A 24410-nucleotide genomic window follows, 5' to 3' on the forward strand; every position below is an offset into this window, starting at 1 on the left:
TGCACCAAGTAAGCAGAAATATAACTCGCCATACAGCAAAATCAGAAGTTTTAAAAGACAACTCTCCCATAATGTACAGGATATAATGGACAACATTTAGGCCACTAACAACTTGGACAATTATCATAATCCATTCTTACAAATTCCGCAACATATTTGAGATATCGAAAACGGAAATAGATGTAAAAGGGAAATAGGGTAGAGCAGAATATGGTAGGGATTCAAAATCATCCGGAGAATAGAGTTACACGGTTACCTTCATATAAATAGTGGCGCTTTCACCAATTGAAGTTGTGGCAAAAATTTTTGGAGACATGAATAAGGAGATAGAACATAGGATCTAGCGGTGACAGCCTGAAATAAACTCGCTCCTGGATCAGAATGTCCAGCTTGTTCAACAGAACTAGCTAGATATGCTGCTTCAAAGCACAGAAGACATCTCAGGCATGGTTTTCCTGCATGTGCCTTTTGTGGTCCCTCTCAGAATAATCAAGCCTCCCAGCCCCGTTTCTATCATCTGGAAAATCTTGGTAAGTTTGATTGTGGGTCCCTGTTACATACTCATCCCGCTTTCCCTCCACCAGTTTTTCTGAGGGGCTACTTGCCTTTCTCTTCCTACTGTTCAACTTTGGAGACCGATATACCTTGTCAGCATCATCATATGGTTCCAGTTCCCCTTCTTCAACATAGTCGTAATCCTCCCCACGTGAAGACTGCCGTTTTGACCCTTGGTGATGCCCATCCCCAGCTTCATCTTGATGCTTTTCGTGATATGTGTTCTCATGCTCCGGCCTGTTTGAAGGCTTGGTCCAGCTTTCTTTTCTTTCCCGTTTGATTTTCTCATACCCAGCTGCCAGTTCTATTCCATCCTCCAATTCCCTCTCAATGAGATCATCGTCATCCATAACATCAGTTTTCCTGGTTACATCCCCTTGGGATTTTCGGCGTTTCTCCAATGCTGCCTTGACCTTGTTCTCAACAGCTGCTTTGACCTTGTCTTTATCTATCTTTTTAACTCCTTGCGGTGACTGGCCAAGTCTGCCATCCTTGTTCTCCAGGGCTCGACCATGGTACTTCTCCTTTGGTTCCCCTTTACGCCTTGTTTCAGCTTTCCCAGTGTTCTCTTCCTGATCATCTTCATCATGGCTTTCAGAACCATACTTTGATCTACTTTGTACCTCTGCTGCATTACCCTGATAAGCCAACTGCTCACTTTCAAGCTTCTGCCTATCACTAATCTCATCATCTCCAATACGATCCGAAGCATTATTTTCAGCACTTCCACAGTTATTAGTGCTAGTTTGAGCAGCTTCGGAGGGCCCACTGTGATTATCAGCATATGGTTGATCAGGAATTGCCCTAGAAGATGCACGATTGGAGGTTCCTGCATTTGAATTTGCAGCTCCACCCAGAGAATTACTGTTGTTTGCAGCATGCTCTTCATTTGCAGCTGAAGCTTTTCCTGCAGGCCTTTGATTTCCACCAGCACTTCCTTCTGCTTCACTAGCCTGAGAAGGTTGTACTCTATTTTGTTCATACAATTCTAGCATTTGGTTGCTCACCTCTGCAAGGGTAAAGAATGCAAAGTAAGATAGCGAAGAGCTATTGCTTTGATTGTTTGCACGCTACACTAACCCACCCACCCCCCACCCCACCACCACCCACCCAACTCCCTTACAAAGCCAAATTGAAAATTAGTCCTTCATTAGAAAAAAACAGAAAGTTCATTTCAGAACGTTTCCATGTACTGATGTGGTCACAGAATCCGTGAAAGTAAGCCAGACTGGGTTCATCCAATACCACAAATTTCACATAGTATACATATCCAAGGCAAGACACCAACCCTCCAGTTGGCGTGGGGTGACATCAAACTCCTGCCACCAAACCTTCTCGCCATCAGATGGGAGCTTTACTCTGAGAAACTTGGCTGCAAGGAAAATGGCACCTGCTGCAATGTGATGGGGCTTAAATTGCAAGCATAAGGACGTCCGAAGCCTGCACGCGGCTCTCCCACGTCAACAAGAGATAGGAGTGACCATCAATTGGTACATACAAATATTATATAGAAGAGAAACATATCATACCCATCATTCACAAAGTTCCATGCAACTTGAGCTAGGGCATTCTGAGCAACCTTGAATTTCTTTATCGCCTCAACAAGGGGTTTATATGGATGATGTACATTAAGATCAAAACCAAGAGTTGCAAGAACAACCCTCTCTCCCTGCAGAAGTAGTTCTTTTTGGTGTTCGTATACTTCCTGCATGACAGCACAAAATTTTTAAATTACTTTAGTATGTAATAATAAGACACTAAAACTGATTAAAGGTACCAGAGAAACAGATTAACAGAAACTGAACGGCCAGTAACTATCCATACAAATTAGCGAAAGGCAAAATCTTCCACATATAAGCAGTAGGAAGCAAGTTTTAAGGTCAAATCTAGAAGAGGACCTAAAAGTAGAAAATGGAATTAATAGATACGTACAGAGCACAACCACCAGGCCAATTGGCAATACCTTTTGCTTAATCCTCTGCGCTGCTGCAGCATCCTTCTTATGAATGATCTCATAAGAAACAAGTATAACATCTTTCAGGGGACGAGGAGTTTCTTCTACCTTTCCTGCGAGGAACATGCATACCGTGGCAATGCTCTGCAGAAGGTATGGAAGTTGGGTAGAATAGTAGTTAGTTCTATCTACCACAAACTTTAGCCAATTAGTACAATTGCTCGTAAAGATGTTCACTTACCTTAGCAAAAAAAAAATGCTCGTAAAGGTGTCCTTTTTTCTTTTGATAAGTGGACGACCATTAGTATTTACCAGTAATACAAAATTCGTTCACTAGCTAGTACGAAAATTAGCTAACTGAATTGTTGCCCATCATTCTAGAATCTCCCCTCAATTAAGGTATGATTATTACTCCCTCCGTTCCAATTTATGTGAACCGGTTTGACTGGGCACGGAGTTTAAGAAAAAGTAAAGACTTTTGGAATTTGTGGTCCTAAACAAGTCAAAAAGGGCCCCAGAGTATTTGTGTGGTTATAAAAGCTTCTCATTAAGGGTAAAATTGTAAGTTTAAGCTAAATTGTTACCAAATTTAGAAATGGGTCATTCTTTTTGGAACGAACCAAAAAGAAAATAGGTTCACATAAACTGGAACAGAGAGAGTATAGCTTTTAGTACCATAAAGGAAGAAGATATCTAACTGAATTCCTCCTTAAACCTTTTCTTACATTCATTGTTCTTCACAAACTTCACAATTTGAAAAAGTAATGCATCATTTTGAACTGTTTCTCCAAATGATGTTAACCGGAAACCTGTGCATAATACTCATGAGAAAATGCTTACAGGTCTGATGATTTTGGGTCCACATACTTTTTTCGGAAAAGGGTCAAAAATACCCTTTTACTATTGAATATTGTTTATAGTTATCCTCCGTTATACTATTTGGTTAATTTAGCCCCTACCGTCTTACTATTGGTCATAAATATTACTATTGGTCATAAATACCCCTCGGTTAACGGAGGACACGTTGCAAGCTTATAAGCCATTTTAATGCCCAATCCATATTTTAACTTTAATCCGACCCTTTCCTCGTATCCAACCCCTTATCCCTCGAATCAAATGTGTTCACTTTGATTTTTTTGTTTTTATATTTTTATTCACTCTATATTTCCTTTTGCCCTTTCCTATGCTCCCTTTTTACGGATAAGTCTGTGTATCCAACAATTTAAGAAACGCAGCTTAAATTAGACTGCCATGGTATGTTTTGGACGGCTGCAGAATTGAGGCCATAGTATGCTCTGTTCAAGTGGGGTTCCGGCAAAATTGACGGAAAATCGAGATTTAAATCTTGCCTGATGATTCAATAGTTTTTGTCTCTGATTCAGGTATAAGGGCTTGGGTATGGGTGGGTTAAAGTTAAAACATGGGTTGGGCATTAAAATGGCTTATAAGCCTACCACGTGTTCTCTCAGTTAACTGAGGGATATATATGACCAATAGTTAGACGGTAGGGACTAAATTAACCAAATAGTATGACGGAGGACAACTATAAACAATATCCAATAGTAGAGGGATATTTTTGACCCTTTTCCGTACTTATTTTTAATAAGTAAATACTATTAAGGCAAGTACCAAGTACTGCAAAATACAAGATTACAGTAGTACAGAGGTCACCATATAACGATTAAGCACACTCATCTCAACGTATCTAAAAAGTTTAAAACATCTGATAACTCTTCTACCCGAATACAGTTTTAGTAGGTATTGGAGATTCAATCTAGTCACATAAAAGGAACCGGTCTTCGGTGTCAAAAGTTGGTGGCCCTCTATTGGACCACTACATGCTAAAAGCTTGATGGTTGCCCTATTGCTGGGTGATATAAAAATACATCTAATGCCCCCTTGTGTCTTTTTCTTTTTCTTTTCTTAATTGAACCTTTGTTTCTCTTGAATTTTATTAAAAATGCAAGGTAGCATAGCTGATAAGAACATATACCAACACTTGAATTACAAGGTATGAACTAAATGCAAGGTATGATAAAATATAAATTTCAATGTATGGGTTAGGCACGCTTCAGGGGTTCGAACCCTTCCGCGGACAAAAGCTTGGTATTTATGTGTAGAAGGGTAGAAGGGCGGGCCCATTAACCACTGAATTGCCACTGGCACTCGGCAATTTTCTCCGTTATCAGAAAATAGTAATAGAATACATAATCCTACTTACAAACCAATCAGAGGCTATGCAAGTTCCATTTTCCATGTAACTTAATCAACCAAGCTCAACTAATGGCACCAATGCCTTTTAGCCAATAGATGCCAAAACCAACTATATGGCATATCCTGTAACTTGGTAAGTTAGGCACCAAAAGATCTTCTGCTCATCCACACGCTTACACGATATTCAAGGAAATATGTTATGCAACCACTGGTTTCATTTAACAAATATATACAAAAGGTCAAGCAGCCATAGATGCAATAGATGGTAAAACGGAAACGGAAAGTAACTTACCCTCCTATCATTCCTGGTATGAGATTGCCGAAGAAAGAACCGATGACAAAATATTATTGCAGTGGCAATTGTTACCTGAGGCCTGCAAGCACCCAACAATTGAACCACGAATGATAATGGTGCATTTCATACAGTGAAATAAGGTGTGATGCTGCATTTATGACAAGCCTGAGAAAGCACATATGAGAGTTCTTAAAAGAAAAAACTGCTAATGCTGTAAGCCACTGTAACATCAAGAGAGCTCCAATCATCGTATCTAATATGATAATGCATATCAACAAAGGAACATGACGCAGACTAGTCCTCTAAATTATGTTTATATATTTACACATGCATAAATATGCATTGGCATTTATCAGCAAGAAATGACACTAGAAAATCTTAGTGCAGATATTCCTCCTTTTTTTTTTGAAATGGATATTCCTCCTTTTTATCTAGTTTGAACTTATATCCGCAGTCAAAAGAAGAAAGGGAAGAGGAGAAATACTTAAAAAATCATATCTCTCTAGAGTTTTTGAAACATTTAGGGGACACAAGAGGTCATTTACCTGTTTCGCCAAATTATTATTTTTTTGGGGAGTGGGGGTGGGGGGTGTTTGGAGAATAAGCAAGAAAACATTGTGTTATTAAGGGCACCACGGGATACAACTACTAAATATAGTGTTGAGTGTAAAAACTGAACCTACAACCCTTAAATCATCTTAACATGTGCTTATTAGTATGACGTCTTAGGCAAAACATACTTCAAGCTAGGTGATTGAAGGAAAGATTAGCTTTTGGAATGACTCTTGGTTGGGGTTGAAGTGGACAATGCCAAGAGACACTGGAATTTCTGCAAGGTTGGCAGAAAGGAGGCTTGAGGGGTAAGCATCAAAGAATTTGGAGCGCGATAACAGCGGCAATATGGTGGATTATATGGTAAGAGAGAAACTTGAGAAATTTTCAAGTCAAAAAAGAGAATGTTTCTAGTCTTAAGTTTAATTGTATTTCTTTAATTTCTTATTGGATCGACATGGTAGATATACATGAATGTTACAATGTAGAGGCCATGGTTGATTTTATTAGTTCTCTTCACAACCTGTGAGACACACTTTTGATGTGCTCAGATGTTCATACCAGCACACTCTTGTTGCTGATACAGTTATAAAATTTTACCTTACTTATAAAAAATATGTGCAATAGAAGTAACTCACAAGCATGAAAAAGGTGAGTGTTTCTTCTAAACCTCTAAAATATATCGTGGGCTGCATGGTGTGTAGCTTAGGATTCAAACAATCAAAGAAGACACCAAATGATAGATTGTGTCCAGCATTGTAATCTACCTCATGACCCTCTAGAATGTACTAAATCGTGTCACAATTCCCCTACAGTTAAAAGGGTAATAAAGATGCAGCAAAGCCTGGAACACCCAAGAATAAATGTTTAAGAGAACCCAGTTGCGTTTTGTTCTTTACAAAACACAAACTACAACTCAGGTTGAACCTATTTCTCAGTAGCACCTCTTTTGCCTAAGGGATTCCTGTATGAAGGGTTCGAGCATAATCCTCACGACTGAATTGTTAAAAGCTATATGAATAGTCACTTGAGATAGTACCCACTCTTTTGGCTACTTTGCTATACTTCAAATTTTTCTAACAAGAGATGGTTGGAGAGATCTCCACTATCGCACAGCAATATGTTTTATCTTTCTTTTATACAACAACAACAACAACAGCGACCCAGTAAAATCCCACAAGAGGGGTCTGGGGAGGGTAATATGTACGCATACCTTACCTCTACCCCGAGGGAGTAGGGAGGATGTTTCCGATAGACCCTCGGCTCAAAAAGACGAAAAGAGACAATATATCAGTACCATCAACAAAAATCATAGAAATTATAACATCAAAAGAACCTGTAAATAAGGCCCGACACTATGAAAATGGAAGAGTTGTGTGAACACAACACTAACCACTGGCAATCTAAGACAAAATCCTATCAGACTAGCCTCACATTGTACGAATTAGAAATATGCTCAGCTACCTCCTTACCTACAACCTTGCTCGACCTCCACAACTTCCTAATTTCAAGGGCTGTGTCCTCGGAGATCTGAAGCCTCGCCATATCCCGCCCGATCATCTCTCTCCAATACTTCTTAGGCCACCTCTACCTCTCCTCGTACCCACCAACGCCAACCGCTCGCACCTCCTTACCGGGGCATCTGGGCTCCTCCTTTGTACGTGCCCGAACCATGAGTCTCGCTTCCCGCATCTTATCATCCATGGGAGCCACGCCCACGCCCACCTTCTCCTGAATATCTTCATTCTTAGTCTTATCCATCCTAGTGTACCCGCACATCCACCTCAACATCCTTATTTCTACTACTTTCATCTTCTAGATGTGTGAGTTCTTAATTCCCAAATAAAAGAGTCTGGATTTGATTAAGACCACGAGCAGACTACTAAAGAATCCAAAACACCTTCTTTTCACGTCAAGATAAAGCATTAAGATCTGGCCTGGAACTAAGAACTGCATAGGAAAATCTAGGCATATGGACCTGTGGGAGACTTAGAACTTCCTCTACAAGTTGAAGCCAAATGTTCGACTGTTACTTCTAATACTATTCAATCAAGATCTCATAGAGTTTCTAACGTAACAAGGAATTCAAAACCAGTTATGCTCTGGACTAAGAGAAGGAAAAATTTGATCTCATCTTGAAATTCTCCATAAATTATAGCCAATATACCCAACTGGACTATAGATCTTCACAGCAAAAGAACTGAGGGATAAGATGCTGCTGTAGATTATAGCATTCGCAAACACCAAAATCATGGTATGTGCAACAAGCAGGCCCTGTAAGACCCCAACTAAAGTACTCTCAACAGGTAGGATGGAATGTTCTTCAGCAATCTGGAATCCAGCTGGTTCAAGAAAGCTTAAATGAAAAGAAGCAGTATGGAAGTGCAATAGCCTTATTGTTAGATGCCCTAGAGCCAAATAAATCATATATAAATGCTTGTGGTTTTTTATAGAGGATGACAGGAGAAGGTCTAGGTCTAGTTGGAAGCAAGATCAGCATCAATCTCTGGGATTGTGAGAGCAAGTAGATATAATGATGTAACAAGGTCAAATTGATGGTCAACTGTTAGACCCCCAAAGTCGGACATGACGGAAGAGGCAAAAGACCAAGGCAAGGGCATGTGCATGGGCCCTTGACTTGGGCAAAAATGTGGGCTAAGGCAAGGCTGGATCAGATGGTTGAGTTGGCAAGATGACTTGACAATTGTCAATGCCCGGCTGACAAGGCATGTTGGGCAAGGTTGCTGGCAGAAGCAATGGCATGAACCTGGCTGACAGGTAGGCATGATGGCGGGCTGACAGCAACAGAGGCATGCTCTGACGGAAATGATTTGTTGGGCAAGGTTGCTGGCAGAAGCAATGGCATGAACCTGGCTGACAGGTAGGCATGATGGCGGGCTGACAGCAACAGAGGCATGCTCTGATGGAAATGATTACCAGCACAAGCTGCTGCAACAGGCATGGCATTGGGGCAGTGTGCGTGGCACACCTGGCAGCTGGACTGGCTGCATGTGAGACAGCTGGCACATGCAGAAATACTCTTTGTAAATGTATTATACCTGCTGAGGCAGAACTTGTATAAATATAGGATGTTGTAAAGAGCTTTCCCAACTCGTGATTCTTTGTATTTATCTGAGAGATAAATAAAAGTTGGGCTTGTTGCTTGTAAACATTGTGTGCCTGTTTCCCTCGTTTAATTCTGTCTTTGCACCTAAGTATCAAAACAGGTGTTCTTGTGGGCTGAAGTTAGCTGCGAGCTGACTGCCATACAGTGGTGCCAACAAAAAAAATCACCCGTGTCAAACTTGCAGTGGTAAATATGTCTATTTTTCTGAATGGTAACATGTTATGACATTTCTATGGCTATAATAACATGTCATGACATTTCTATGGCAATAAGAGCATATCATTTAGGTAAAATGGGAAGTTTAAAGTTAAGAAGTTTCCAAATAGAGAAATATGTCATACTTTTTGAAAGAGACCAAAAAATAAAAGGTGCCATATAAAATGGAACAGAGAATTTCTTTTTTCTTTATTTTTTTGTCTCTCATGCTTGGTTAAAACTTCATAACATGTTTCTGGAGCGTCTCTACTTTATGATGCAACTTTTCTGTGGAAAAGCCTGATATGGAGCTTCTTAAGCTGTAACTGCATTTATTTTCACCCCTCAGCAAGCATCTGTGTACACTTCCTATTTGGATTTTTTTCTATCTGCAAATGTCGGCTACATTTCATCCTTATCAAATCCTGTTTTGTCTTTGTTTTATGTCTATTCAGCAAATCTGTTTGAAATAGTATCCATTACAAAGTTTATCTCCTAGTTTCTGCAATTTGACGAAAGGAATGTGCTTTATTGGTGTTTAAGAAGGAGAAAGGAATTATTCTGGATCACCACTGTTGCTTCTTGTGTAGGAAGCGTCTATTCAGCATGATCAATGAACTACCAACGGTGTTTGAAGTTGTGACGGAAATAAAACACGTAAAAGAGAAGCCCACTGCCGATAGTGGAAGCAAATCTCGTGGTAGCACAAAGGTAGGGGGCTACAATATAACCTTCTCTCTGTTGGTCCTGAATTAGTGGTGCCACTGTATTAATATGCTTAACTCAAAATTTTCAGACTTTTTATGTTCGAGATTAAGACCATTGAACTCTATATGTAGTTCCTTATAGTTCCTCTTTCAGTATGTCCTGATCTGCCCTTACATTCTGTAGAAATCTACTGATGGACAGGCTAAAAGCACTCCAAAGCTGGCAGATGAAATTGACAAGGAGGAAGAAGAAGAACATGGTGAGACACTATGCGGCAGCTGTGGTGGGAATTATAGTGCTGATGAATTTTGGATTGGCTGTGACATCTGTGAGAGGTGGTACCATGGGAAATGTGTTAAGATAACTCCCGCTAAAGCTGAGAGTATAAAGCAATATAAATGCCCATCGTGCAGCTTGAAGCGGGCAAGACAGTAGTTGTTTCATGAACCATGAGGGGACCATAAGTGTTACTGATCTGACCATTAACAGAATAGTATAACAATGTTGCATTTGTAATGGTTTATCTTATAGTGATGTTTCTTTACGCTACGCTTGGAAAAGAAATGTAATTTTTATCCTTTAATTCATGTCCGGCTGTTCGGCCAATATATACAAAAACTTTTTAGTTATTGTAAAGGTTCTGTAATGTTAATGGATTTGTAGTAGTTGATAAACTGATTGTTGCATTTGGATTCTTGTTGACTATATCTGAACATGCGTTTACCAGGTCTAGATTCTGGAAAAATACTTGACTATGTCCCATAGTAGTTAGATTTCAGAAATGGGGTTGCTAATTGGAAGTAGACAGCAATATGAATCCATATATGAAAACAGATTGAACACAAAGATTCATAGGCTAAGGGTGTGTTATTTTCTTCGAAAATAAGTGGTCGTCTTACTTATTTTCTGGTGTTTGGTTAGGTAGCAGAAAATATTTTTAAAAAAATATATAATTTAGACAAACACTATGGGAGACGAAATGGGCAAGGGCGGGGGAGGGTGGTAGGTTGGGGTCTTGGGGCCGGGGTGGCGGGTGGCGAGGATAGGTTCATCAAAAGAGAGGCTAAAATGGAGGCAAGAACTACAAATCTTTACTAGAGGCTAAAAGATTAGTCAGTTTTAGTTTTTCTTTGAGGGTTGTGATAAGTACTAGAATCTCAATCCCTTACTAAGTCGTTATTATTATTAATTATTAATTTTCTTTTTTCAAACCAAATTGATCTCAACTTGAAAAGGAAATTTTGGAGATAAAAGGCATTCGTGGACTGACAATCTTTCAAGATATAGCCACCTTCAGGTTTCTTTCTATACTTACGTAGAAATATATTAGAACTTTAAATTAAATTACACAAAATCTCCATATTGGTAAATATATTTTTATACAACAATATCTTATTAACTTGAATTAATCCATCTTTTCTCCCAACTTGAACTAATTAACACGAGTTTTCAAGTCTAGAGGTGCAAACAGTTAAAGATAATTTTACACGATTTGCTTTGAAATCAATCCATGTCTGAAATTATTTGTTGCATTGCAGAAACTGCATTAGTCAATTAACTGGAGAATTGGTTCCACAATAAGTAACTCGAGCTCAATTAATGTCTAACTCTCCAGAGAAGCAAAACTATTTTTAAACGGCTAGGTTTTGGGACTAAGCATTAATATTAAGACGCATGCAGATCATAATGGAGCGTTGAATTGACTGATAAATACAAAATACAAACAATTAAATACAAAAATTCAACATGTGTTAAATTGTTGGAATTTGTTATAAATAGAATTCTATTTATGGTGAATGTCCATATTTAGAGAGATTTTAGGGTTTATTACTTGGTGGCTAAGTCAACCTCTCCCTATAAATAGAGGGTTCTATTCCATTGTAATTCATCCCAAATTCAATAAGAATTTCCTCTCTCTCTTTCTCTGCAATATTGCTCTTGTTCTTTTATTATTTTATAACACGTTATCAGCACGAGACTCTATCGTCTCAAGAAGCTCTTTGAGAAGATTAAGGTAATTTTTCTCCTCTTTTTAATTATGACTGACATTATGAAAAGAAAGTTCGTTGCCCTTGAAATTTCGGGCAAGAACTATATGACATGGGTGTTGGATGCTGAAATCCATTTAGATGCAATGGGTCTTGGAGACGCCATTAAAGACAGAAATAAAGCATCCACCCAAGACTGTGCTAAGGCCTTGATTTTCTTGCGCCATCACCTTGATGAAGGGTTGAAAATTGAATATCTCACAGTCAAAGATCCACTTATTTTGTGGAATGACTTAAAAGAAAGATATGACAACTTAAAGTTGGTCACTCTTCCACAAGCACGATATGATTGGGCTCATCTGAGGCTCCAAGACTTTAAGTCTGTTTCTGAATATAATTCTGCGATGTTCAGAATTACTTCTAAATTGAAACTCTGTGGAGACACTATCACTGATTATGATATGCTTGAAAAAATGTTCACAACGTTTCATGCCTCCAATATGGTCTTGCAACAGCAGTACAGAGAGAAAGGTTTCAAGAAGTACTCTGAGCTGATTTCTCTTCTCCTTGTGGCTGAGCGAAACAATGACTTGCTCATGAGAAATCACGAAAAGCGACCCACTGGGTCTACACCATTGCCTGAAATGGATGAGGTGTATTCCCATTATGCTAAGCGTGGAAAAGGCCGTGACTCTATTCGTAGCGTTCGTGGTCATGGTCGTAGCCGTGGCCGTAGCCGTAGACAAGGAAGAAATTTTTCTGGTGTTAATCATCCCCCAAAGAGAAATAACCACCAAAAGTGGAAAGGGAAAGATGAGAAGCCAAAAGCAAATGGTTCAGAAACTGAATGCTATCGTTGCGGTGGAAAAGGGCATTGGGCAAATATTTGTCGTGTACCAAGACATTTGGTTGAGCTTTATCAAGCATCTCTAAAGAATAAAGGCCCTGAAGCCAATTTTGTCTCTGACAATGATTTTGACATCACCCACTTGGATGTGGAAACTTCTTTGAGCGCCCTGATGGAAAAATAGACCATTTGATCGGTATGGATCCGTGGTTAAATATGATTGAGTAGTTTGATTTTTATTTTTGCCTGTTCGTAGTAGTTAATAAACATCATGTAATTATAGTTCTTTACATGAGTAGTAACCATTAGTATCAGTTAGTATTATTTAATTTTTAAAATAGTGTTAGTTCGGTTTGATTAAATATAATTCTAATATTTGTTTTATACAATCAATTGAGTGTTATAAAGTATTTACTCTTATATGTAATCTCCCTTTAACAAAATCTCTTTATGGAAATTTGCTCCTGTTGCACATCTATCGATTTCTTAACGTGGAGTTAAAACAGAAAGTAAAATTTAGAGTTGAATTGGACAATGTATGTATATGATTGAAGACACGAGCGATCACGTCCATGTGGTCAGAATAATGGACAAACAAATATGGTTATCCTTGTTTCCACGTTGTTGTATAATGACAGTTAGCTTATCCAATTCTCTCTTTGTTTAATATTTGTTTTATACAATGTGTGCTCGGAAAACTAATTTTTAAATTAGTTTGTTTTCTTTTCTTCCACAATTGCAATTTCACACTGTGTTAATCGTATTATTTAGATGTATGGTATTTAATTCTACTAAATGTCCTTATCTTTCTCATTATTAGCTCCCTTGTTAAATGCTTGAACAAATTCATGAATATATTTAATCGACAAGAATATACTAATGTTTATTCGTATATTTCTTTTGTATGTCAAATCATGGGAAGCAAATATGGATATCTCACAAAGCAAACTTGGATCAATGTCCAATTGTAAAAATATTTGTTTAATTGATTCATGTACGACACATACAATATTCAAAGAGAAGAAATATTTCTCTCATTTAAGTATGTGTAAGGCAGATGTTACTACAATTTCTGGTAGTAGTAAATTAATTGAAGGCTATGGAAGAGCTACTATAACTCTGCCTAAGGGAACAATACTTGTTATAGAGAATGCAATGTTCTCCTCCAAGTCCAAGAGGAACTTGTTGAGTTTTAAAGATATCCGCCGAAATGGATATCATATTGAGACAATAGATGAGAATAATCTTGAATATCTCATCATTACCAAGAATGTCTCTGGCCAGAAAAGGGTTATTGAGAAGTTCCCATCTTTGTCTTGTGGCCTGTATTGGATAAGAATTAGTGCAATTGAGGCACATTCTATTGTAAACCAAAAGGTTACTGATTCCAATACTTTTGTACTTTGGCATGATTGATTGGGACACCCTGGATCAATTATGATGAGACGAATTATAGAAAACTCAAATGGGCATCCATTAAAGAATTTAAAGATTCTTTTAAATGATGAATTTTCTTGCACTTCTTGTTATCAAGGCAAGTTAATTATTAGACCATCACCAACAAAGGTTGGAATTGAGTCCCCTGCGTTTTTGGAACGTATACAAGGAGACATTTGTGGACCTATTCACCCACCTAGTGGGTCGTTTAGATATTTTATGGTCTTAATAGACGCATCTTCTAGATGGTCCCATGTGTGCCTATTGTCATCTCGCAACCTCGCGTTTGCAAAATTAATGGCACAAATAATTCGATTACGGGCACAATTTCCCGATAATCCAATTAAGTCTATTAGACTTGATAATGCTGCTGAGTTTTCATCCCAAGCATTTAATGATTATTGCTTATCAATTGGGATAAAAGCGGAAAATCCTGTAGCTCATGTTCACACTCAAAATGGTCTTGCAGAATCTTTAATTAAACGTCTGCAATTGATAGCAAGACCGTTACTCATGAAAACGAGGCTGCCCACTTCTGTTTGGGGTCACGCCATTTTGCATGCAGCAATGCTAGTTCGTCTCAGACCGACAAATTATCATAAATATTCCCCGTTGCAATTAGTTTTGGGTCATGAACCTAATATATCCCATTTAAGAATTTTTGGATGCGCGGTATATGTGCCTGTAGCACCACCACATCGCACCAAAATGGGTCCACAAAGGTGGTTAGGAATATATGTTGGTTTTGAATCTCCCTCCATTATTCGCTACCTCGAAACATTGACGGGGATTTGTTTACTGCACGATTTGCAGACTGTCGATTCGATGAGACACTCTTCCCAAAATTAGGGGGAGAAGTTGGTGAAACCAAACGAGAAATTTTGTGGAAAAATCCATCATTATCTCATCTTGATCCACGTGCCTCTATTTGTGAAAAAGAGGTGCAAAAGATTATTCATTTGCAGAGAATAGCAAATCAAATGCCAGATGCATTTACGGATATGAAAAGGATAACAAAATCACATATCCCTGCGGAGAATGTTCCAATCCGTATTGATGTCCCTATTGGACAATCTTCTAGTGTCATAGCTAATGAGTCAAAAGCACGCCTGAAACATGGCAGACCATTAGGTTCCAAAGATCGAAATCCTAGAAAAAGGAAAATAAATGATCAAAATCACACTACGAAAGAATCTCATGAAGAAATCCACGATTTAATAAATTCTGAGATTCATAAGGAATCCACTGAGCCCGAGACTCAAGAAAATAAGGAACTATCAATAAATCCAATCGATATTGAGACAAATTTGAATCGAGTGGATATAGTGGTGGATTATGTGTTTGCATATAATGTTGCATCTAGCATTATGCAAGAAAGTGAGGATCTTGAACCTCAATCTGTTGGAGAATGTCGACAAAGACTTGTGTATATGGTCAAATTTGACTCTCAGCATCTCTACTCCAGTGGGTACGCCCAATAAGTGTACGCCTGCCAACGTAGCGGGTACGACTCGGCCGTGGGGGCAAAAGCGACATCGTTTAGGACTCAATGTCTTCACTAGGGAGACGTTACCTATCTTTGTAACTTTTTGATTCTTTCGAAGAAGGTCTCCTATTATATAAAGGAGACCTTCACATTGTAAAGAGGGCATCTGATCTAATACAACTCTCTCATTTTTCTGGCTTTCTCTCTCTATCTCTACTTCAAACGAACGCATCTTATTGAGTTCATACTGTCCCTTTGCAATACTAGATCTACAACAATATTATCATCTTTGCATCTCTAGGATTATTATATTTGATTACGATTTACCCTTTTTCTACTTTTGATTGTTTTTTAGCTTACAAAGTACCAAACAATTTGGCGCCGTCTGTGGGGATTTCGAGAATCAAAACCATAGTATCCACCTAGAGATCAACCAACTACCACTCTCTACACTTCAAAAAAAAAAACAGAAAATGGCCGAAAATAACACAAGATCGAAAGCTATATTGGGTGTCACTACCAATCTCCTTGACCCTCTCAACGAGGCCAGTGACGATGACATCCTGAATACAACCCCTAGCATCACACCGGGTGCAGAGATCTCACCTTGCCCATCCGAAGGTCTGACGATCTTGCACGAAAAAGGAGCTTCCACATCTGCGGTTACGGAAGCACCCTCAGCGGTCAAAGAGCTACTGGAAAGATGGCTAACAAGCGCTCTAAATGGCTTGGTTGAGAAATCACCACAAAGTAACATCGGATGTACACCAACGGTAGGTACCACTGCTGCCGTGGGTGAACCGGAAGTTACACTAGCAAATAACAAACCCATCGAGACACAGACCAACGATGGCACGCTAACGGCCATCTTAAAGAAGATGGAAGAAATGGAAAATGAAAACAAGGCGCTCCGCGGTCAGATGAAGGAACATCAGGAGAGGGTCGACAAGATCCCCGGTGCTCCCAAGTTGCTACCAAAGCGCGACGTGGGAAGATTCGTTGAACAACCATACACTGAAGAAGCTGCCCCTCACTCCACCCCAAAAACCTTCAAGATGCCACCCTACTTGAGGGTATATGACGGAACCACAGATCCCGAGGATCATCTGATCCACTACGTCACCGCCGTGAAGGGCAACGACCTATCGAAAGAACAGGTACCGTCGGTACTGCTGAAGAAGTTTGTCGAGACGTTGACAGGAGGGGCCTTAACATGATACTCTCAGCTACCGGCTAAGGCAATTTGAACGTTCGAGGAAATGGCAGATAAGTTCGTCACAGCCCACGCAGGCGCGAATAAAGCGGAGGCCAGGGTCAACGACATCTTCGCCGTCAGGCAAAACACAGGAGAGGGACTCAGGGACTTCCTGGCAAGGTTTAACAGGGTAAGGATGAGTCTACCAAACGTATCGGAAGGTATGGCAGTCGCCGCTTTCCAGAACGGGCTAAGCAGAGATGGTTCGAGGGCAACCAAGAAGCTGCTGAGCCGTCTCATGAAATATCCCCCTACCACATGGGAGGAAATCCACAATGCCTATTGCGCCGAGGTACGAGCGAACGAGGATGATCTTAATGGGCCAACCCAACGGCTAACAGCGATACACTCGGAAACGAGGAGAGATCAACGGAACGAAGGACGACGAGAACAACTCCCCCGCTCCAACAGAAATCGACATCAGCCATACACCAGATCCTCCCATCCGACCACCAAAGGCATACAGACGCGCTACAGCGACACGTCGCCCCGACTCCGAAACCGNNNNAAGAGGAACTTGTTGAGTTTTAAAGATATCCGTCGAAATGGATATCATATTGAGACAATAGATGAGAATAATCTTGAATATCTCATCATTACCAAAAATGTCTCTGGCCAGAAAAGGGCTATTGAGAAGTTCCCATCTTTGTCTTGTGGCCTGTATTGGACAAGAATTAGTGCAATTGAGGCACATTCTATTGTAAACCAAAAGGTTACTAATTCCAATACTTTTGTACTTTGGTATGATCGATTGGGACACCCTGGATCATTTATGATGAGACGAATTATAGAAAACTCAAATGGGCATCCATTAAAGAATTTAAAGATTCTTTTAAATGATGAATTTTCTTGCACTTCTTGTTATCAAGGCAAGTTAATTATTAGACCATCACCAACAAAGGTTGGAATTGAGTCCCCTGCGATTTTGGAACGTATACAAGGGGACATTTGTGGACCTATTCACCCACCTAGTGGGTCGTTTAGATATTTTATGGTCTTAATAGACACATCTTCTAGATGGTCCCATGTGTGCCTATTGTCATCTCGCAACCTCGCGTTTGCAAAATTAATGGCACAAATAATTCGATTACGGGCGCAATTCCCCGATAATCCAATTAAGTCTATTAGACTTGATAATGCTGCTGAGTTTTCATCCCAAGCATTTAATGATTATTGCTTGTCAATTGGGATAAAAGTGGAACATCCTGTAGCTCATGTTCACACTCAAAATGGCCTTGCAGAGTCTTTAATTAAACGTCTGCAATTGATAGCAAGACCGTTACTCATGAAAACGAGGCTGCCCACTTCTGTTTGGGGTCACGCCATTTTGCATGCAGCAATGCTAGTTCGTCTCAGACCGACAAATTATCATAAATATTCCCCGTTGCAATTAGTTTTGGGTCATGAACCTAATATATCCCATTTAAGAATTTTTGGATGCGCAGTATATGTGCCTGTAGCACCGCCATATTGCACCAAAATGGCTCCGCAAAGAAGGTTAGGAATATATGTTGGGTTTGAATCGCCCTCCATAATTCGCTACCTCGAAACATTGACGGGGGATTTGTTTACTGCACGATTTGCAGACTGTCGATTCGATGAGACACTTTTCCCAAAATTAGGGGGAGAAGTTGGTGAAACCAAACGGGAAATTTTGTGGAAAAATCCATCATTATCTCATCTTGATCCAAGTGCCTTTATTTGTGAAAAAGAGGTGCAAAAGATTATTCATTTGCAGAGAATAGCAAATCAAATGCCAGATGCATTTACGGATTTGAAAAGGATAACAAAATCGCATATCCCTGCAGAGAATGTTCCAATCCATATTGATATCCCTATTGGACAATCTTCTAGTGTCATAGCTAATGAGTCGAAAGCACGCCTAAAACGTGGCAGACCATTGGGTTCCAATGATCGAAATCCTAGAAAAAGAAAAACAAATGGCAAGAAGCAATCCAATCAGAGTTGAATTCACTTGCAAAACGTGAAGTTTTTGGGCCTGTAGTCCAAACACCTAATGGTGTTAAGCCTGTTGGCTATAAATGGGTCTTTGTACGCAAGAGAAATGAGAAAAACGAGGTACAAAGATATAAGGCACGCCTTGTTGCACAAGGATTTTCACAAAGGCCTGGTGTCAATTATGAAGAGACATATTCACCCGTTATGGATGCTATAACGTTCCGTTATCTCATTAGTTTTGCTGTCTATGAAAAACTTGACATGCATTTAATGGATGTGGTTACCGCCTACCTTTATGGCTCACTTGATAATGAGATATAGATGAAAATTCCCGATGGATTTAAAATGCCAAACGCACATAATTCAAAGTCCCGGAAAATATTTTCAATCAAATTGCAAAGATCTTTGTATGGTCTAAAGCAATCAGGACGAATGTGGTATAATCGTCTTAGTGAGTATTTATTAAAGGAAGGCTATATAAATGATGCCATTTGCCCATGTGTTTTTATAAAGAAAACAACATCGGAATTTGTTGTACTTGCCGTATATGTTGATGACATAAACCTTATTGGAACTCCTATAGAACTCCAAAAGGCAATTGATTATTTAAAGAAGGAATTCGAGATGAAAGATCTCGGAAAGACAAAATTATGTCTTGGTTTGCAAATTGAACATTTGGCAAACGGAATTTTTGTTCATCAATTTACCTACATAGAAAAGGAACTGAAACGGTTTTACATGGATGGAGCACATCCATTAAGTACTCCGATGGTTGTTCGATCACTTGATGTGAATAAGGATCCATTCCGACCTCAAGAAAAGAATGAAGAGCTACTTGGTCCTGAAGTACCATATCTTAGTGCAATTGGTGCACTAATGTATCTTGCCAATACTACAAGGCCTGGCATAACTTTTTCAGTTAATGTCTTAGCAAGATATAGCTCNCTTGCCTTAGTTGTCAGCTGGACAGACTGAGCGCAAGAAGGAGGCGGGCTTGCTGCAGCCTCTTCCTATTCCGGAAAGACCATGGATTTCAGTTTCTATGGACTTCATCGGCGGGTTTCCAAAGGTCAATGGAATGGCGTCAATCATGGTTGTGGTGGACAGGTTCTCAAAATATGCTGTTTTTATTGCTGCCCCAGTCGCTTGTTCGTCAGATCTTGTTGCGGAATTATTTTACAAAAACGTGGTTAAGTTCTTTGGTGTGCCAGCTGATATTGTCAGCGATCGGGATACACGGTTCACAGGCCGGTTTTGGACAGCGTTGTTCAACATGATGGGGACTGATCTGAAGTTCTCAACGGCGAACCATCCTCAAACCGATGGGCAAACGGAAAGAATTAATCACCTTTTGGAAGAATATCTAAGGCACTTCGTGACAGCAAGTCAGCGGAATTGGGTGGACTTATTGGATTCGGCGCAGTTTTGCTATAATCTGCACAAGTCATCAGCAACAGAAATGAGCCCTTTTGAGTTGGTCTTAGGCCGACAGCCTATGACGCCACTTGATGTTGCTAGACAGAAGGCTCAAGGAAAGTGTCCTGCTGCCTACCGTTATGCAAGAGACAAGCAAGAGTTGCTTGCAGAAGCGCAAGACAGTTTGCGCAAAGCACAGCGGCGTATGATAAAGTATGCTGACCAGCATCGGAGGAAGCTGGAATTTCAGGTTGGTGACAAGGTGTTGCTGAAACTGACTCCCCAAATCTGGAAGCAGATCACAAGGAAGTTTAGACACCGCGGTTTAATTCCTAAATATGATGGCCCATTTGAGGTAGTTCAGAAAGTGGGCGAGGTGGCCTACAGGTTGAAGCTGCCTGAAAGGTTGAAACTGCACCCGACCTTCCACGTGAGTTTTCTGAAGCCGTATTATGCGGATGCTGATGATCCGGACAGGAACCAGTCAAAGAGGGCACCAGCTGTGGCACATACACAGTTCGATGCTGAAATTGAGAAAATACTGGATCACCGGGTACTTGGCGCCAAGAAAAATAGGCGGACAGAATTCTTGATTCAATGGAAGGGAAGGCAGGAGGCCGATGCTACGTGGGAAAAAACAAAGTCACTATGGCAGTTCGACAAGCAGTTGGAGGACTACCTTAAAACAGCCTCGACGAGGGCGTCGAGTTCAACTGGTGGGGGTGGTTTGTTAGACCCCCAAAGTCGGACATGACGGAAGAGGCAAAAGACCAAGGCAAGGGCATGTGCATGGGCCCTTGACTTGGGCAAAAATGTGGGCTAAGGCAAGGCTGGATCAGATGGTTGAGTTGGCAAGATGACTTGACAATTGTCAATGCCTGGCTGACAAGGCATGTTGGGCAAGGTTGCTGGCAGAAGCAATGGCATGAACCTGGCTGACAGGTAGGCATGATGGCGGGCTGACAGCAACAGAGGCATGCTCTGACGGAAATGATTTGTTGGGCAAGGTTGCTGGCAGAAGCAATGGCATGAACCTGGCTGACAGGTAGGCATGATGGCGGGCTGACAGCAACAGAGGCATGCTCTGATGGAAATGATTACCAGCACAAGCTGCTGCAACAGGCATGGCATTGGGGCAGTGTGCGTGGCACACCTGGCAGCTGGACTGGCTGCATGTGAGACAGCTGGCACATGCAGAAATACTCTTTGTAAATGTATTATACCTGCTGAGGCAGAACTTGTATAAATATAGGATGTTGTAAAGAGCCTTCCTAACTCGTGATTCTTTGTATTTATCTGAGAGATAAATAAAAGTTGGGCTTGTTGCCTGTAAACATTGTGTGCATGTTTCCCTCGTTTAATTCTGTCTTTGCACCTAAGTATCAAAACAGGTGTTCTTGTGGGCTGAAGTTAGCTGCGAGCTGACTGCCATACAGTGGTGCCAACGAAAAAAAATCACCCGTGTCATCAACTATGGTAATAGGCTCACTCAAGGTGCCTTTAAACCCTAAAGCTAACTCAGGCTAAGCTCTTTGCTTTGCTTACACGGCGTTTTTGCGAATACACTCAAAGCATTATGGTGTGCACCTCATCACCCAAGTGCTTTTCATGACTCTATTTTGAAGAGGAGAATACTAGAAAATAAATATAGTTGGCGAAGTGATATACTAATCTTATCGAGACTTTATGAATGTTATTATCTTAGTGATTTGGAATAGGGACACAAATTTAGCAGTAAAATAAAAGCTACTAAGATCTCTTTTTCTTCTGATAGTTACTAACATCATTTATTATCTTCATATTGCATCTTTCCATCTAAACGAAGATTACTGAACCTTATTGACATGATTTTTACTTCATAAGTGTAGTTTTTCCAATTCATTTTGTACAGAAATTACTTTTTGTGTTCACAGTTATTTTTTCTTGTGTTACATATTTATTTCTAATTCTTTTATTTGCGCCTTCTTTCACTAAAGTCCATGATGCCCAGCAAGCGTTAGCACTTTCTAACTGCATTTGACAATAATGACTATGGTCAATCAAGAAAACAATGACGCTGGTCAAGCACATATTTAAGAAGAGGATATCACAGAAAGGATTACAATCGCTGCTCATACTAAAGAGACATCTAAAGAAGATTCAGATGTTGCTACATGAAGGACCTTAGTACCTCGTTGCTCAAAACGAAGGATCTTATTACCTCTCATTTTTTCAAGTTGGAACTTGGAAGGCAGCTTTCTCTAATGGTTTCCTCAATTTGGAGTTCTACAAGACAAACGCAAATCTAAAAAGAAGAGGAAACCAACTACCTAAGCCAATTTCACCACAACCTAGAGTAACCTCAGATTGACAAGTGTAATGATAAGGCAGAACTGCAGTATAGATTACACGAAGTCATCTTTATCAAAAAAGTATATATACACCACGTCAAGCATTAGCAATTCTAGCAGTGTGTAAAAAAATGCAAACATTGCACCTGGTAAAAGAAAAGACTTAAAGAACAATCACCAAATAGCACAAAAAATGGAATCCAATTATAAGAAAGCCACAATGAGGACGACAATCAAAAAACAAGGACTTACACTTTAAGCCTCATGCCCAAATCTTGCAGGAATGTACAATATGACTTGCGTAGATAAGTCTCTTTCTTCAAATCTATACCATCTTGTCGCGATGGGGAGTTCTCTTCAATTTCCTTCCTGGAGAAATACCAACGACCACCACTGTCATCTGGCCTTTCTTGAGAAGCCCTAAAACTTCCACCTTCATAAGCTCCATGATGCGTCAAGGGATCACCAGACATCAGACCAGCCATCAGAACCTCTTCAATCCCCACGAAAGTTATCAATAAATTATGAAAATGGTCTCTATGGACAACAGCAGTTATTTACATGACCATCACCGAGCAACATCCTATAAATAAATCAGACAGGAAGACAGAGGATCTGAACAGGAAACATAACCGCATAGAGGCAGTCAAAACCCAAAATATAAAAGCATAAAACCCAACTTGAAAAAAAAGGGGGAGAATGCCGCATCATAACACTTAGCATCTGCTGAGAGCCGTAAAATGGTACGTAACACTTTTTTTTGTACAAACAATTGGCATATGGTACTATCAAATGGAATTAATAAGTTTGAACATTCAGCTTTCACTCTTTCAAATACATGATTCTAGTCAACAAGATTTTAACAAACACATAAACAAGCCAAGAATATGTTATCCATGAGACAAAGTATGTTGTTTCTTCCTCCGCAACTGATTTTAGGGAGGGGAAAACACAATCTTGAGATCATTTAAAACTTCATTTGGTAAAAGACATGGATTGAGCAAAGAGAAATTGATGCCGCCACCAATCAATTCCCAGAAGAAGGTTACAATAAAAACTACTACTACTATGCCTCAGTCCCAAACAAGTTGGCGTCACCTATATGAATTCTCATTGACCATGGGTAAAACAGATAAAACTTTACAAGCTGGAAAAATCCACATGAACAGTTTCTTATAGGTTAAGAAGAAAGAAAAAATGCAAACAAGAAAGCAGACACATGCTTTGAGCAAGTTGTAGAAGTTCTTTTTTAACTAAAATAACCTCAACTTACTTATCTTTTGGATTCTATATTTTTATATATTTCTTAAGAAATTCAAATAACTCTGATAAATTCACCAAAATAGTTAGTACAATTTACAAGCTCAAAAATAAAGAAACGAGGTGTCACCAAAAATCAGATTTTTACAAGGTAGGTAAGTCTGTTTTCTCAAATATATAAGAATGATACTTAAAATAAGCAAATCTCTCATGCTCAACAAAAAAAAAAAAAAAAAAAAAAAAAAGGTGAGAGCTTAAACTCCTCAACTATGAAAACAAAAAGAACCCTTTTTTAAATAATTTTTTTCATTTAACCACTGCAACGGAAAATCAAGAACAAAAAAGAAATTCTACAAGATAGGGTTAGAAGAAGAACAAACAGATACGAAACAAGAATTAGAGAAAAACCTGTCCGCTAAAAGGAACTGAGGGGATTCTACTTGACCGCCGGCGAGATTTAACGGCGAGAGACGGCGAGGATGACGGCAATTCAGAAAATTGAAGATTCGGAGGGTTTGGGTTTGGGAGAGGACGAGAGAGTGAAAGAAGCGTAGGGAGGAAAAATGTGGGGGCTTTCTGCAAATTGGGGAAAGACTATTCCTCACTAAATGAATTTATTCCAATTTGCGGTTCGCTTAAACCGTCCGGTTTCTCCACCCCTAAAGGTTTCTCTTTTTGATTTAATTATCCGGTTTGCTCAACTTTTAGAGTTTTGCTAAATCTTCTCTTTCTTTCTTTTTATTATATTTACGTTTAAGGGTCAAATATGTCCCTCTACTATTAACAATTGTTTAAATATATCCTTCGTTATACTATCGGGACATGAAACCCC

The 24410-nt window shown here is 39.6% G+C and overlaps 2 protein-coding genes across 5 annotated transcripts; one reads left to right on the top strand and one right to left on the bottom strand.

Annotated features, from left to right (window-relative positions):
* Positions 1–24168, bottom strand: LOC109242749 (cyclin-T1-3-like). 4 transcript variants are annotated; one of them, XM_019409596.1, is made up of 7 exons: positions 23987–24168; positions 22571–22811; positions 5016–5097; positions 2519–2653; positions 2085–2260; positions 1844–1995; positions 1–1564 (listed from the first exon to the last, which is right to left on the bottom strand). In XM_019409596.1, exons 2-7 carry the CDS (start codon positions 22801–22803, stop codon positions 441–443), a joined length of 1902 nt encoding a protein of 633 aa, XP_019265141.1. In that variant the 5' UTR covers positions 22804–22811; positions 23987–24168; the 3' UTR covers positions 1–440. The 4 variants fall into 4 exon arrangements, with proteins under 4 accessions (XP_019265141.1, XP_019265142.1, XP_019265144.1 ...); XM_019409597.1 differs by having other exon boundaries at positions 22571–22901; XM_019409599.1 differs by having other exon boundaries at positions 22571–22933.
* On the top strand, positions 8531–10302 carry LOC109242743 (PHD finger protein ALFIN-LIKE 1-like). The gene is made up of 3 exons (XM_019409592.1): positions 8531–8620; positions 9406–9603; positions 9784–10302. Exons 1-3 carry the CDS (start codon positions 8531–8533, stop codon positions 10033–10035), a joined length of 540 nt encoding a protein of 179 aa, XP_019265137.1. The 3' UTR covers positions 10036–10302.
* Positions 24169–24410: the final 242 nt, after the last annotated feature.

Source organism: Nicotiana attenuata, unplaced genomic scaffold (assembly GCF_001879085.1).
Source record: "Nicotiana attenuata strain UT unplaced genomic scaffold, NIATTr2, whole genome shotgun sequence".
NCBI lineage: Eukaryota > Viridiplantae > Streptophyta > Magnoliopsida > Solanales > Solanaceae > Nicotiana > Nicotiana attenuata.